At 43.6% G+C, this 17561-nt stretch overlaps 1 protein-coding gene across 1 annotated transcript; it reads left to right on the top strand.

The window, feature by feature from the left end:
• Nucleotides 1–4765: 4765 nt before the first annotated feature.
• Nucleotides 4766–5626, top strand: LOC309546760 (odorant receptor 131-2-like; the record flags this gene model as incomplete). Its single annotated transcript, XM_082246451.1, has 1 exon — nucleotides 4766–5626. One exon carries the CDS (start codon nucleotides 4766–4768, stop codon nucleotides 5624–5626), a length of 861 nt encoding a protein of 286 aa, XP_082102577.1.
• Nucleotides 5627–17561: the final 11935 nt, after the last annotated feature.

Here is a 17561-nt window from a genome sequence, read left to right as displayed (position 1 = left end):
TTTTGTTTGTGTTTGATAAATAACGAAGGGGTTAGAAACCCCCTGTCATGTTTTTATTGTTAAGTGTCCTCCACTGGAGACTCACTTATTTAAGTCTAAAAGGCTAAATCTATCAATAGGGAAATTTGTCCTGATGATAATAGCCTCAGTGAGAATTTCTCCTTCCATCTAGAATAGTGACGGGCTTGGGTTCGGTCCAAACCCAAGTTCACGCAAACCTGGAAATTAGCTGTCATTGCTGGGACAATGAACTGATTGTCTGCACCATAGCGGACATACTCAAAGGGATGGGAGATACTCATGACACCAATGACCTGTTATGGGCACATGGCCTCCTCTTCATTCTTTTTTATTGAGAGAGAGAGAAAAAAAATAATCATTGATACAAAACAGGGCCTCTTGAGCATACCCAGGCTCAATACATTTTCCCATTTTATTGTATTTCATTTCAATTCTCTTCCTTATTAACAAATAATTTTCCTATTACAACCTATTAAAAAAAAAAAAAAAAACAACACCGACAAACAAAAAAAAGGAAAAAAAATGTTTATTCCTCAGCATATTATCGCTTCATAGCAACATTTCATTATTAGCTAATTTTTGCCTTCTATTTCCTTATTTTCACTTTATCTTCATCATACTCCTGTATATTACATACATTTTATATTCTTACCCCTTCCTTCCTACCCTCCTACAAAGCAAGTATCTCTCCTAGATGTTTGAGGCCTATTTGGGATATATTTATCATTCCTAAATTCCCCAACATCATAAGGATAATCTATCCATGCTTATGGTACCGTCGGGTATTATGGAAAAGGGTGCTACTATCCATGGTTCCCACATTTTTTGGAATTTATGTAACAAACCCCTACTCTTATATACCCGCCTTTCCTTTAGTAAGACATCAATAACTTGTATCCTACATTCCTCATATGTGGGTGCACCAGAAGATTTTTTGGGCTATAAATAATAACCTATTAATAGGTATTTTTACTTCCATTGAATATCTTTCCTTTTCTAAATAGCCCAGTTTGCACACCTTAGAGTCCATTTCTACTGTATGGGTGCGATTCCCAAAACCTTTGTAGTAGGTTTAGCCGTCATCCCTGAGAATAGTTTGGAGAAAGGTTGGTGCCTCAAGCCAGGTAAGTTGGGACTTTATGGGCTAGTACAACAGAATTTGTGTTTATACAATTTATTGAGAAAAGGTTTTGTATCATAAATATACAATGATAAACATAGAGTGTGTGGGTTATAGACCCATAGGTGATAGTGAGTCAGAGGATTAAATTCAAATTATGTCCATTTACTTATCCATATCTTATATACTCCATGGACAAGCGTCAAACCCTAATTCCTGTGTGAAAATATAAGGACCAGAAGCAAGGTCCCAAGAGCAGATCTCTTTTAACAAGTATGTAAACTATTAGGCGACAAATGAATCATTTCTATTGGAAGCACAATACTTACTAATTATTCACCTACTATGTCTACAGATATGGTGGAAAAACGTCCTTGATAAAGGCAGAACGCTGAAACGTGTAGGAACTCAGGATATCTCTCCCTACAGACTCCACGCCACCAGAAGCGTGGACAGATAGAGAGACATACCACTGTCACCATATCACCATGTCACTATTTCTCCTCTGACTCACTATCACCTATGGGTCTATAACCCACACACTCTATGTTTATCATTGTATATTTATGCTACAAAACCTTTTCTCAATAAATTGTATAAACACAAATTCTGTTGTACTAGCCCATAAAGTCCCAACTTACCTGGCTTGAGGCACCAACCTTTCTCCAAAGAGTCCATTTCTATACAGGTTTAATAAACACAATTAATAGTGTCTACCAAACTTTGCCAATATATAAATAATTTAGGACATTTCTACAACATATACAGTAAATCTGCAAGGGATCTGAAGCACCTCGGGCATTCCGATGTATCCCGCCTACCCCACTGATACAGTTTAAGTGGGGTTCTATATGCTCTATGGATTATAAATAGCTGAGTTAAACTTTCTTAGGGTGATGCAGACACCATGGGTACTTGTTCTAATATATCCTCCCATATTTCATCTGGCAATGTACCCAAATCTTTTTCCCAAACCCTTCTACCCGGATATGCAGCCTTCCTCTGGTATTGTCTAATCAAACTGTTATATATAAAAGATATAAGGCCCTTCCTAACATGTGACTTAGCAAAAGATATTTATAAGTGGCATAGACTGTATCTTGGGTTTTTTATCTTTAAACTGAGACTGTACAGCGTGTCAAAACTGCAAACACTGAAAAAAAAAAGCATTAATGGGGTAATGGGTACATCGTCTGGAGATCCTGAAATGTTCTAAAGGTATTATCTTTATATAACTCTGCAATATAATGGATTCTCAGTGCGCGCCAAGACTCAAACCCCTCTAATTTGCATAACTCTGGATAGTTTGTATTTCCCCATATTTATGCATATGTTGATATGTTCTCATATTGCATAATACAACTCTCTTCCTGCCAAACTTTGTGGATGAGTACTAGAGTAGGGCTTTGAGTAGCATATGCGAAGGACCCAGATTCTATTCTTTGTTATTAAATTGTAGTAAGAAGATCTACTCAAAAGCATAGACTGAACAGGATCTGCCCCATTTATCAATCCCCACCCTGCGACTTGTTGCATTTGAGCTGCTAAGAAGTATAATTTAGCATTAGGTACTGCCAATTCCTCTTCAACTTTAGGGAGCTGTAATATCAATAGACTAATTCTGGGGTTCTGACCTTTCCATATTAAATTACGAAATACTGAATCTATCTTCTTAAACCACTAAGGGTTATCCACAATGGTGCATTATGCAAAACATATAATAACTGAGGGGCCCAAAACATTTTTATTAAATGTGCTCATCCCACCACAGACAGAGGTAATTTGGTCCAAACCCTACTCTTCATCCTAAACTTATTTAGGATGACTTATAGTTAAAATATTCCTCTATTTTGGCATGTACCCAGATTCCTAAGTATTTCAAAGAGTTCAATACCTTTATCTGATAGGCACTCTGTGGTGGGATTGGGGAGGATCCATCTTTTGGGAGTAACATGGACTTGTCCCAGTTTATATCAAAGCCAGAAAATGAACCAAAGTTTTCTATCAATGTCACAGCAGTCAAAGATTGATCAATATCTCCCAAAAACAATAATGCGTCATCCGCATATAAGCAAAGCTTGTCCTCCCATTCTCCTCATCAATGATTGACCTAATATAGCCATGTGGCCATCTTAGGTAAATGTTATTGTGATGGAACCATCCAGCACCCAGCTTAGGAGCTTCTGTCAAGACATAGCTTCCTTCAGTCTGGAACCAGAAACCAGGTAATATAGCTGAATATTGCACCCAAGATACTAGATGACACTAGCTTAGATGCAAACTAGAACTCTTTATTGTAAATTCACACAGAATATATAGCACACCAGATCAGGTAGGGCCTGGTCACATTATCCTGACACTAAAAACTGTAAACAAGAATATAATAACATACTTAAGGAACAGCCAACATAAACATAATGCTAAAACATATATAACAACTAATAGATGACAGTAATATAATTAACACAGACTAATTAACAGTTAGTCACTTAAACAAACCTAGGTGCCCGGACCGTTCGGCACCCAGCCCACAACCCTACATATACAAAGCATAAAAACATAACATCCCACAATGGTTTGATAACAAGGTAAAGTGGTCACAATGTTAATCACATCTCTTAGAGATGATTAGACAGACAGAAACAATAGGTGACTCAGTTAATAATGGGAATTCACACCTAGGAGGCAAACAATGGGAGAGACATACTTAACAATAAACACATACCAAACAGTGATCCCACCCCATCTCAGAATATCCAGCAACAGTCTACAACAGTCTATGAGACAAACTCATACAATGTTCCAGTAGTCTAAAAAGGTGGAATTAATGAATCTTCATAGATCTCTTAAGGGATTATGTTGATAAATAGTTCTGTCCCAAGTGAAGGAGCCTCTACCACCCAGTCTGCAGGAAGGCCAACATATTCCATCTGACCATGAGCTTGTACAAGAATAATATTACACCTTTCCATCCACTTCAGAAGGGAAGCTTATTCAGAGAATTAATCCAAGCCTCACTCTCAATGTTCAACACGTGGTTGTCCACCATTAGAGAATGATCTGCTCTCTCCATGGGCAAAAATTAGTGGGTAGGAGGCTTGCCCCTAGTCTCCTCTGAAAGCCACTGTCCTGGTTGGGTCTGTCACAGTTATCACAAGCGTCCCCGTCCCTTTGTATACATGCAGGGAATCTCCTGCCTGCAGTTCAATGGTTCAGGAATGACCTCTATCTTCTGGGTTCAGACAGAACCCAAGCTCATCCCTACTCTAAACCTATTATCACTTCATGTTGTTTTTTAAGATAGGAATTGAAAAAAAAAAATCCCCTAAGGGACAGCAAATAATAAAAAAAAAAAGTACCCATTGTCTAACTTTTGTTTTGTATTGCAAAGTTTTGCTTGAGTTGGATTGGAGTATAAAGCAGTGGAAGGTTTATTGAAACATACGTTGCCTAATGTGGTTACATCCTTCTCAAGCTGCTCCTAATATTTTGTTTCCCTTTCATCATATACTATTTTATGTTACAGGTGTAGGCTACCAACATAGTTCTCCAATGGAGAATACTACTTTTCTCGCTGCCAACCATACCAATATGTCCTTGCTCAAAATTGCTGCCATTGTAAACATGACCTGCTTTATCATCTTAGTACTGAGTCATTTCATCTTCCTCTGTTTCGTGGTTTTCATACTTCAGGTGTTCTTCACCACTGCTTATATTAAGGAGAAGGCTCGCTATGTCCTCTTCATTCATATGATTCTTAACGATACCCTTTATCTCATCGTGGTCTTTGCCCTTTATGTATCTTTCATATATTCTGTTTACATCCCAGTCCCGGTCTGCTACACTATGCTGACGATAAGCACATCGACTTTCCGCGTCACTCCCTACAATCTGGGTGTCATGTCTTTGGAACGCTATGTGGCAGTGTGCTTTCCACTGAGACACACTCAGCTGTGCTCTCCAAGGAGCTCCACCATCACCGTTGCTTGTATTTGGGCAATAGCGTTAATATTTAACCTGGCAGACATTGTTGTCCTGGGCTCCAAGGTTGGGAAGAACTTCTTCTCTCTGTCTGTGATTTGCAGTCGAACGTCAATGACGAGGACTCAGGAACAAGGCACCATCACACTCTGTAGCCTTACTATTAGCTTTTCCGCTGTGGCACTCATCATCATCTACACTTATATCCAGGTGGCACTGGTTGCTCGAAAGATTGGTTCTGGCAAGTCATCGTTTTTTAAGGCTGGAAAGACGATCATGCTTCATGCATTTCAGCTGATTTTATGTATGATGTCCTTCACATCTTCTGTCACCGAGACCTACCTTGAAAACTCTCAAGTCTTTATTAAAATTATTAATTATCTGCTCTTCATGTGTCTGCCACGGTTTCTAAGCCCATTAATCTATGGATTGAGGGATGAAACCTTCCGCAAATATATCATTACTTTTTTGATCGGCAGCACCAGGAACAAAGGAGGGTTATAAATAAATTAAAATCTGTCATAATTTTTGTTCTGTAAATTAAATCCTGAAGGTATTAAAAACCTTATTGCTTTTCATACAATATTGTCTTTATTTTTGCTTAAATTTGGCTTTTTTAGGCCTCATACACACAGATGTATTTAGGCATAAAGTATGCTTGGCGTACAAATAGTATCCTTGTTTTCCCATGTCTAAAGAGCCATAGGTGGGGCATACAGCTGGCCATAGAACTGAAGGGCTATACAAGCCTGTACACACGTATGTCTAATGAGCATGCTTTTGTAAAACACTGATGCAGAGAAGCATTAACATTAACAAATGCATGCTCATAAGATGTACATTCCTGAATGGAAAACTTCCACATTTGGTAAAATAAACATATGCATAGGTAAAGCTGATGCAGAGAAGCTTTGGTGTTTACAAGAGCAAAGTGGCATATAGCCATTTACCTCTATGGCCTCAAATACAGCTCCTCAGCAATGGGAAAAAAAGTGTTTTTTATGCTAGGTAAATTTTATGCCTAACTACTGTATAGTACCTAACATGTCTATAAGTTCTTAACAGAATATGCAAAGTAAACCAGTTCTTCAGTCCAGCTATTTAAATCTCAAAGTGTTGCCCTTTTTCTTGTTAAGACAATCCTCCCCTCTGCTACCTATGAAATTACTATCACTGACACACGGTTCTTGATGCCAGTCCAAATTCAGTTTTTTTTTTAAATGTCCCCCCTGAGCCCCTTCCCTACAAGATGTCATCCATTTTCTATGGAACGCTATGTAGCGTTATGCTTTCCACTGAGACACCCTCAGCTGTGCTCTTCAAGGAAGTCCACTTCCATCTCCACCTTGTGAAAGGTAGTGGTGCTAATACTTAACGTTTTTAAAATTGTTGTCCTGAGCCCCAGGATTAGGAAAAACTTCTCTCTGTGTGCGATTTACAACCAAGTGTCAGTGTTGAGGACTCAGGAAAAAGGTACCATCACACTCTGTAGCCTCGCTTTCGGTTGGGGTATCATCATTATCTACACTTATATTCAGGTGCATGGTTGCTTAGTTCCATCAAGTCATAAGCTTTTCAAGGCTAGAAAGATGATCTTAACAAAAAAAGCAGCACTTCACCACTACTTAAAAATGGATACTGTGATAGATAGGGCCACCGTGCTGCAGCTCAGTTTCAGGGTCTTGGCAATCTTCTTATAGCCTAGGCCATCTTTATGTAGAGTAACAATTCTTTTTTCAGAACCCCAGAGAGTTCTTTGCCATGAGGTGCCATGTTGAACTTCCAGTGACCAGTATGAGAGAGTGAGAGCGATAACACCAAATTTAACACACCTGTTCCCCATTCACACCTGAGACCTTCTAACACTAACGAGTCACATGACACAGGGGAGGGAAAATGGCTAATTGGGCCCAATTTGGACATTTTCACTTAGGGGTGTACTCACTTTTGTTGCCAGCGGTTTAGACATTAAGGGCTGTGTGTTGAGTTATTTTGAGGGGACAGCAAATTTACACTGTTATACAAGCTGTACACTCACTACTTTACATTGTAGCAAAGTGTCATTTCTTCAGTGTTGTCACATGAAAATATATAATAAAATATTTACAAAAATGTGAGGGGTGTACTCACTTTTGTGAGATACTGTATGACTAAAAGAAATTATTTTATTACATCATCATATTAAAATGAGTTGGGGGTACAACCACCTTAAAAAATATATATAATGGTAAACAGCAGCCACACACAACTTTACAGCCCCCCAAAGAGGAACCCCCGTATTTTGTAAAAATATAAATTTAGACACTATGCAGAGACCAGTGATAGAAGAACATCGGCCGGGGCGGTTCGCGAACGTTAGCCGCAAATTTTCTCAAAAGTCTGCGAACCGCAAGTTTGCGGCGGGCCCCATTGACTTTAACCACTTGCCGACCGCCGCACGACTATCTACGTCGGCGGTCAGCCCCTCACAGGCAAACTAACGTAGGGCTACGTTGCTTGCTTGTGAGGGTCTAGGGAGCGAGCGCGCGCCACCCGGGGCGCGCTCCCGCTCCCGCGTGGTCACGGACCCCCCCGTGCGTGTGACCAGCGGACCCGATGGGAGGCGAACTTTAAAAACCTTTAGGTCATATTTGCAGCCACAAAAGATGTACTAGCTGTGCACAAATAGTCCCAGCACATGGACAATGTCATAACAGAAGTATTGCAATTGGAAAAGTTGCCCTAAATGTTTTTTTTTTTTTTACAGCAAAAATTATTTTTTTTTTTTTAAATTAACAGAGCGATTTGTGTCACTGCAGATGACGATCTCTAACTGCCCCTACAGCACAGACTGGATAACCTGTCCCTATACTGAAGAGAGACTGGACCTATACCGATATACCAGCCCTGAAAAGGACTTTTGTGGACATTAACAGAGCGATTTGTGTGACTGCAGTGATCTCTAACTGCCCCTAAAGCAGCCACTGTATACCTCTCCCTAACCTGAAAAGACACTGTAGAAGGCCTATACCGAAATACCAGCCCCGAAAAGGACTTTTGTGGATCTTCACAGCACTATATGTGTCTAGCAAACTCTCCCTAATGAGCACAGCAGACCTCTCCCTACACTGGCAGAAAGCGGAATGTGAAATGGCCGACAGCTCAGGTCTATTTATAGGGTGGGGGGACTGTCCATGTGCTGGAATGTTTCAATTGGCTGTCCCGTCCCACCTGACGGTTGTGTCATGGGTCAAAGTTCTTCTGAATGAAAAAGAAAATGGCGGCGTGGACATATTCGCGAACATCGGCAAAAGTCAGACTTTTTGTGAATTTGCGAACAAGCAAAGTTCGCTGCGAACCGACCGCCGGGCGAATCGCAAGGCCATCCCTAGCAGAGACCACCAATTAAAAATAGTGTCTACTGGTCGTCAATGAACTGTATAACACAGTGCAGGAACACCAAAACAATAATGTGATATAAAGAACACATGCACACATATCGAAGAGGAGTGCGACTACCCAACGAGTTTCACACCATTGGCTTTCTTCAGGGGTTCATGGGGTGCTGATGAATACGGTTGCTGGAAATGAAAAATATCATATAATAGTATATAGCATATGCGAAAGAGTCAAACAAATAATAATACGTGGAAGTAAATGACATCATAGAGAAAAAACTCACATAAATTAATATCACAGAAAAGCCCCTCAAAAAGGGTGGGTGAAAACCGGCCAGACCCGCCCTTTTTGGGGGCTTTTCTGTGTGAAATGCATTGGGTAGTCGCACCCATTCTTTATTGGTGTCTCTGCACTGTGTCTAAATGTTTATATCTACAACCTACGGGGGGAGCCTTTCTGGGGGGCTGTAAAGTTGTGTGTGGCTGCTGTTTACCATTATATATGGTTTTAAGGGGGTTGTACCCCAATCCATTTTACCATGATGATGTAATAAAATTATTGCTTTTATTCATATATGTGTTTGTAGGTTTGTATATCCAATAAAAAAAAAAAAAATCTAATTTCTTTATAAGTTTACGCCAATTTGTATTCTGCTACGTTTTTATTACAAAAAACTCCCCAAAAAGTATATATTGATTGGTTTGCGCAAACGTTATAGTGTTTACAAATTATGGGATAGATTTATGGACTTTTTATTTATTTATTTTTTTAATTAGTAATGGCGGCAATTAGCGATTTTCAGCGGGATTGCGACATTGCAGAGGACAAATCTGACACTAACTGACACTTTTTGGGTACCAGTGACACCAATACAGAGATCAGTGCTAAAAATATGCACTGTCACTGTAAAAATGACACTGGCAGGGAAGGGGTCAGAGCATCCGGGCGATCAAGGGTTTACGTGTGCTCCTAGGGAGTGCTTTCTAACTGTGTGGGGGGATGGGCTGACTGCGGGAAGAGAGAGATCTGTGTTCCTGATTAGTAGGAACATGCTATCTGTCTCTTCCTGTCTCACAGAACGGCGGTCTGTCTTCTTTACGTAGGCAGACTGCCTTTCTTTCATTCTACGGAATGATCGCAAGTGACCAGCGGCCATCACAGCCGACGGACCCACTGATTGGCTCCCGCTGTGTCCAATCACAGCGAGAGCACGGCTCCGGCTGTGCGCGCGCCCCCTAGAGTCCATTTACAAAATCACTTACAGGTACGTGATTTTGTGCTTAAGGGCCGCCCTGCTGCAGTAAATGTACGTGGGGTAGTCCTTAAGTGGTTCATTGACATGCTAGTGATCCCCACTACTCCTTTGGGTACTTCTCAAAGTGCTCAATGTTTTTTAGGGCTGGTAACAATACCCCAATAGTGCTCCCCTCTTGGTGTACTCTCACCAGAATGCCAGTGACCCCACAACTAAGTTCAATCAATTTGCACATTCTAGTCCCATCCGGACTGTAATAAAGGTGTCCAAGTCTTCTTATTCTTCCTCCTTATTACCGCGGTCACATATCCTGTAATCTCCTCCACACTCATGTATATTATATATATATATATATATATATATATATATATATATATATATATATATATATATATATATATATATATATAAAAAATCTCCAATAGCGCTTATAACTTCAAAACTGGGTGATGTTTATTGATGTACAGCAAAATGATTACTCACATTTTATGGGTGCTTTGAGCGCACCACACTGACATCATTTAAAAAACAGTCTGTTGTTTTGTGACACAGCAGTAGCCTCCAGTGTACAAGTTTTACCTCCGGGAACAGCCGCTGTGCCATCCTCTCGCCCCTCCCCTACGCGTTTCCCCACAGGGAACACGTGGCTTCCTCAGGGGGAAGCCAAACCGTCCAATATTATTTCCCCCTGAGGAAGCTTAGGGGAGGGGCAAGAGGACAGCATGGCGGCTGTATAACCTGTATAACTTGTACGTTGGAGGCTACTACTACTACTGTGTGGTGCGCTCGAAGCACCCAATAAATGTGAGTAATCATTTTGCTGTACATCAATAAACATCACCCAATTTTGAAGTTATAAGTACTATTGGAGATTTATTTTTATATATATATACATGAGTGTGGAGGAGAGTACAGGATACGAGACAGCGGTAATAAGGAGGAAGCATAAAAAGACTTGGACACCTTTATTATAGCCTGGATGGGACTAGAAAGCGCAAATTGATCAAACTAAGGCCCTGTTCACACCTGAGCATTTTCAGCTCATAAAACGCTCATCTCTGAAGTTTCAAAACGCCCAACAAGCAAAATCCCATTCATTTCAATGGCCCAGTGTTCACATATGAGCGTTTTGTCGCCTGAAGCTCGAAAAAGAACAGGAGCTTCTTTTTTGGCAGATTACAAGCTTGTTAGATGTCAATGCCTGCCTCCAAACACCTGTTTAAAACGTCTGAAAACAATACGCTCAGGGGTAAATGGAGCCTTAGTTGTGAGGTCACTGGCAGTCAGGCATGAGTACACCTAGAGCAGCAGTGAGGCGTTGTCACCAGCCTAAATAACATTGAGCACTGTGAGAAGTACCTAGAGGAGTATTGGTGAATGGTGATCACTAGCATGGCAATAAAAAAACTGGACTTTCTTTCTCTCTTTTTTTTTTTTTGAATCACTAAAAAGACTGCATGTATATTTATATTTTTTACAAGGTCATATATATATATCTATATCTATATATATATGTGTAGCAATATTTCCAGGCCTTGGGCCTGAGGTGGGTCTGCCATTAGTACCGGTAAAGCCCCGTACACACGTACCGAATGTCGGCCGAACGATCGGCCGTCTTTTGTCCGGTGCTGTCCTGTCGGCTGAAAAGTGCAAAAGACTGCACGCGAATTTTGTCGGCCAACAACAGCCGACTGCAGAAGTGATGTCATGTGATGGTTAACTTTCCCTATGTTTTTTCTTTTCTGAGCATGCCCAGTCTTGCTAATCTGCTGTTTGTCGGCCGAATTCTGTACTGACTGGCGAACAATTGGCCGTTCTGGTGACGCAGAGAAAGAAAAAAACAAGCCGCTCAGGTGTGTCAGTCCGACCTGGTGCTGGTGAGACCCGTAATCCGGAAAATTGCAAGTAGAAGTAGTGAAACCGCACTCAGGTAGATGAAAGCAAATGATGTGGTTTATTCTTCAAGTTCATGGATATACAGACAGTGCAGGGAACAGATAATCCAGGTTAACGCGTTTCACGGCTCACATGGCCGCTTACTCATAAGCGTTGGCCGTCACCGTTCTGGTGACGGCCAACAAAAATTTTAAAGTCTGCACGACAGATTCTGTTCGGCCGAAAATGCGCTGTCGGCTGTCGGAAGCATCATACTAATAAGCCGACAATCGGCCGATCGGTCGTCGGCTGAATATTTACGGCCGACAATCTGTACGTGTGTACGGGGCTTAACACTCCATTTAAGTTGTGAACCCAGGTGTGAGAACTGAGACAATGACCATTCCGGCATCTTTCAAAGAAGGGGGGGGGTGGGTTTGGGACTTTAAATGAGGCGCACAATGGGATTGTCGTGCGTCTCCATCCCTAATTCGTATGAATAAAAGCAAAAGCAGGGTTGGGACTTTAAATGAGCAACATGATGCGGCTTGCAGGAAAAAATATTGATGAAGGATACATACAGATAACAATAATGACATGATGAATATGTTGTGACACAAGCAAGGTAAATGGCTGATGTATAACCCAATTCCAGTGTAGATATAATAATCACATAGCAATTAACCAGGGAGAATACAGTAATATAGTAACAACATCAGTAAACTGTGTAGGTCAACAGTAATTGAGTAGTTGATAAAAACATAACATCATTGGACTTGACACGTTTTGTGGACTAAAAAATGTCCACTTCTTCAGAAGTCGATGTATGATCTATAAAAAAAAAATGTATGTATAAGAAAATAGCTAATGAGGATAATTGGAGTCTAAAAGGGGAAGGGAAAAAGAGGTAATTGCTTCAAATCCCTGAAACTTACATTGTAGAATAGGTGGTTGCTGGTATGGGGAACAAGGCATGGTCTCGGGTGTCTCCCACGGGAGCTGAGGGCACCCAGAGCAGGCAAACATGGCCGAACACGCCGGACATATGGAGAATGTGGGCTGGAATGCATGGAATGAAGAATAGTACAGATGGCAGCAGAACAGCAATTGTCTCTAAAAGTGAAAAAGCATATAATAATTAAAAAATTATATATATATATATATATATATATATAAAAAAGTAAAAATATCATGCTGCTGCCAAAGTGAGGATGTGAAGGCAACTGAGCAATAGTAAGTGTGGCACCAGGTGAAGTAAGTAGAAATGGATTAAGGTGCAGAGTGTGAATTAAAGCGGAGTTCCGGGCACAAAAACAATTTTTTTTTTGTGCCCCTCCGCTAGGTAGACCTGACCTGAAAAGGAATTGGATAGTTATTTTTATTTTTTTTTGTTTACTCACCTTTTTATTGAAGATCGTAAATACTCACCTCTGACTTCTTCCTCCCTCGGAGCCGCGGCTCACCCCGTCACTTCCTGCGCTGCGATGATTCCTGGGAGCTAAACGTCATCGATCCCAGGAATCAATGCGCCGCACCGGCCCCGCTCGTCACTTCCGGGCGACGCCGCATTCCTAACCAGCTTCTGGGCATGCCCAGAAGCTGTTTAGCAGGGGAATGCGGCGTCGCCCGGAAGTGACGAGCGGGGCCGGTGCTGCGCATTCTGGGAGAAGAAGACGCGGAAGAAGACGCAGAAGAGGACCGCGCCGGCTTCAGCTTCCCACAAGAGAGATGGAAACGCTGTGGAAGAAATTTTCTAAGTAAGTATTTCTTCTAAAAGGTAAGTGCGAACCGGGACAGATCAGAGGCTAGCCATTGTGGAATGTGCTAGCCCTGACTGTCCCGGGGGTATGTTCATCAAAAAATGACATCTGTGCCCGGAACTCCGCTTTAAGGGACTAATGGCCCAGAAATGAAAAATAATAAAAATAAAAATAGAAAGATTGAAAGTGGTGAGACCCGATGATAAGTTGAAAAACAACAATGTGTGAAAGACCAAGGTGAGAGAAGTAGCAAGTAACATTTACCTTGTTTGCGTTACAAAATATTCATCATGTCATTATTGTTATCTGTATTTATCCTTCATTAATATTTTTTCCTGCAAGCCGCATCATGTCGCTCATTTAAAGTCCCAACCCTGCTTTTGCTTTTATTCATTCCGGCATCTTTGGTTTGTTTTGTTTTATTGTATTTAGGGGATGGGAGACGGGAATGAGTGGGATACTCCTCTGGCTCAACTAGGTACACTTTGGGACACTTGAAGAAAAATGCCTGTTGGCGCTGTCTTTACACCAGCTGGATGCCGACCAGCGCTTCCTGACGCCTATAAATACTGTAGTACTGAAACTGTGCTGGAACCTCAACTTTAATTCAGAAGATCCAGGACTGTAGAACACTTGACTCCTGACACCGCTTTGGCTCAAAAGTCACTGAATAGCTCCCTCCAGTCCTGCACTGGCTGAGGTAGCTCCGTGTAGATACTTGTGCTGCTGCAACTCTTAACCGCTTGCCAACTGCGCACAGTATATTTACTGAGGCAGTCAGCCCCGGCCAGGCAGAGTGACGTAGGTCTACGTCGCTAGCCTGTCACCGGGTTTTGAGCCAATAGCGGGCGAGCGCGCGCCCGCCTCGGCTCGTTCACAGAGGAGTCCGGGCGTGTGACCGGCGGACCCGATGTCCGCCGGTCACACTACGATCGTCGGTAGAGCGGGAGAAAGGCGGGTGGCTTATGTAAACAAGCCGCCTGTCATTCTCCCTGGTGTAAAAATGGAGATCAGACAGTTCTACCATGTAGAACCGTTGATCTCTGTTTTTACAATAGTAGCCATGTCCCATCACAGTTAGAATCACGCCCCTAGGACACACTTAACCCCTCCCTCTCCAGTAAAGTTAACCCCTTCACTGCCAGTGTAATTTTTACAGTAACAGTGCATATGTATAGCACTGATTACTGCAGTAAAGTCACTGGTAACCCCAAAAGTGTCAAAAATGTCAGTCAAGGGTCCGATCTGTCCGCCGCAATGTCGCAGTACCGCAAAAAAATCGCAGATCGGCGCCATTACTCGTTAAAAAAAAAACACCAAAAATGACAAAAATCTTTCACTTTGTTAGTAAACGCGATAACTTTTGCGCAAACCAATCAAAATACGCTTTTTGCGATTTTTTTTACCAAACATAGGTAGCATAAAACAAATTGGCCGAAAATGTTAAAAAATTTTGATTTTTACATTTTTTTGGGGGGGAATTTCATATAAATAAATGTGAAAAATATTGTTATTTTTGCAAAATTTACGCTCTTTTTTTGTTTATAGCGCATGATCAAAAAATCGCACAGGTGATCAAATACCACCAAAAGAAAGCTCTGTTTGTGGGAAAAAAAGGACGTGAAATTCATTTAGGTACAGCGGCTCACGACCGCGCAATTGTCCGTTAAAGTCACGCAGTAAAAAATCGCAAAAAACCCCCTGGTCAGGAAGGGGGTAAAATCTTCCGGGGCTTAAGTGGTTAACTCTGTACACTCCACACTGTACACTGACTCTTCAGGGCCCAAACTACAGGTGTCCCCTTTCACACTTCAGGGTCCTCTACCTAGGTACCCCCTCTAATACTTCAGGGTCCTCTGACTAGGTACCCCCTTTAACCGCTAGCTGACTCCTGGATCCCTAGAACCTTCTCCAGAGTGGTTCCCTCTGACACTAGGCAGACCCCCAGGGGCAGTTTACAGTACTCACAACCAGTGTTGGAAGTAACTGCGTTTAAGTAAACGGCGTTACTTAACGCAGTTACTTTTCAGGGTAACGAGTAATCTATCAGATTACTCGTTCACTCCCTGTAACGCCGTTGCCGCTACTTCCGGCTGCGTTACCGCAATTACATCTACCGCCACTAGATGGCAGTAGATGTAATTGTATTCCCCCTCTCCTCTATGACCGCTGTCCGCGGTACTGGAGAGAGAAGAGGAGGAGACTCATCGAGTGAGTCACGTCACGCGGCGCCAGGACGGGATTCGGAGTGGGACAGTCACAGCCTCATGCTCACACAACAGCAGCAGAACAGCGCGCCAGGAGGACAGGGGACAGGGCATAGAGTCCGGCGATCCGACCCAGCCATTGCCACCCACAGTGAGTGCCAGTCTGCCAGTGCCTGCCACCACACACTAGTAGTAGACACAGTGTCAGTATATAACTTGTGTTTTGTGACTACTGACTTTAGCAGCAGAACAGCGCGCCAGGAGGACAGGGGAGAGCCCAGCCATTGCCGCCCACAGTGCCAGTCTTCTGCCAGTGCCACCCACCACACTAGGCACTGCAGTATGTAACTTGTGTGACTGACTAGTGACTACTGACTTACTTAACTTTTGCCTGGCAAAATATAATATAAATATTATAACAAGTCAACCAGTGGCAGTTACTTTACTTACAGTTACAATTACTAAACAATATAGTCCAGGCCAGGAGGAGACTCCACCACCAGTCCACCACCACCAGCCAGGCAGCCGCCCACCACCAGTGTGCCGCCCACGTCACCACCAGTGTGCCAAGCGCCCACGCCACCACCAGTGTGCCACGCCACCACCAGCCAGGCAGCCACCCACCCACCACCAGTGTGCCACACCCACGTCACCACCAGAGTGTGCCACGCCCACGTCACCACCAGTCCAGTGTGCCACGCCACCACCAGTGTGCCACGTCACCACCAGCCAGGCAGCCACCCACCCACCACCAGTGTGCCACACCCACGTCACCACCAGTGTGCCACGCCCACGTCACCACCAGTCCAGTGTGCCACGCCACCACCAGCCAGGCAGCCACCCACCCACCACCAGTGTGCCACACCCACGTCACCACCAGTGTGCCACGCCCACGTCACCACCAGTCCAGTGTGCCACGCCACCACCAGTGTGCCACGTCACCACCAGTGTGCCAAGCGCCCACGCCACCACCAGCCAGGCAGCCAACCACCACCAGTGTGCCACACCCACGTCACCACCAGTGTGCCAAGCAACCACGCCACCACCAGTGTGCCACTCCACCACCAGCCAGGCAGCCACCCACCCACCACCAGTGTGCCACACCCACGTCACCACCAGAGTGTGCCACGCCCACGTCACCACCAGTCCAGTGTGCCACGCCACCACCAGTGTGCCACGTCACCACCAGCCAGGCAGCCACCCACCCACCACCAGTGTGCCACACCCACGTCACCACCAGTGTGCCACGCCCACGTCACCACCAGTCCAGTGTGCCATGCCACCACCAGCCAGGCAGCCACCCACCACCAGTGTGCCACACCCACGTCACCACCAGTGTGCCACGCCCACGTCACCACCAGTCCAGTGTGCCACACAACCACCAGTGTGCCACATCACCACCAGCCAGGCAGCCACCCACCCACCACCAGTGTGCCACACCCACGTCACCACCAGTGTGCCACGCCCACGTCACCACCAGTCCAGTGTGCCACGCCACCACCAGTGTGCCACGTCACCACCAGTGTGCCAAGCGCCCACGCCACCACCAGCCAGGCAGCCAACCACCACCAGTGTGCCACACCCACGTCACCACCAGTGTGCCAAGCAACCACGCCACCACCAGTGTGCCACTCCACCACCAGCCAGGCAGAACGTAATTGCATTATAGAATATTAAAAAAAAGTCACAGTTACTTTGCTGAGTAACTAATTACTTTTTCAATGTGGTAACTGAGTCAGTAACTCAATTACTTTTTGGGAGAAGTAATTTGTAACTGTAACTAATTACTTTTTTAAACTAAGATGAGCAACACTGCTCACAACCTTTGTAGGCTCTCCTGGAACGGGACCCCTCTCTCTCTCCGCTGCTTCTCGGCACACCAGATCCCCTCTGAAGCTCAGCTTCATACTCACTGGATTCCCAGGCCGCCACTCGGGACACCCGCTTCCTCTGACAGGAGGAGA

This window comes from Pelophylax lessonae (genome assembly GCF_965119305.1).
Source record: "Pelophylax lessonae genome assembly, chromosome: 2".
In the NCBI taxonomy this organism is placed as follows: domain Eukaryota; kingdom Metazoa; phylum Chordata; class Amphibia; order Anura; family Ranidae; genus Pelophylax; species Pelophylax lessonae.
The sequence above is the reverse complement of the archived record's forward strand: the minus strand, read 5'-3'. Positions and strand labels throughout refer to the sequence as shown.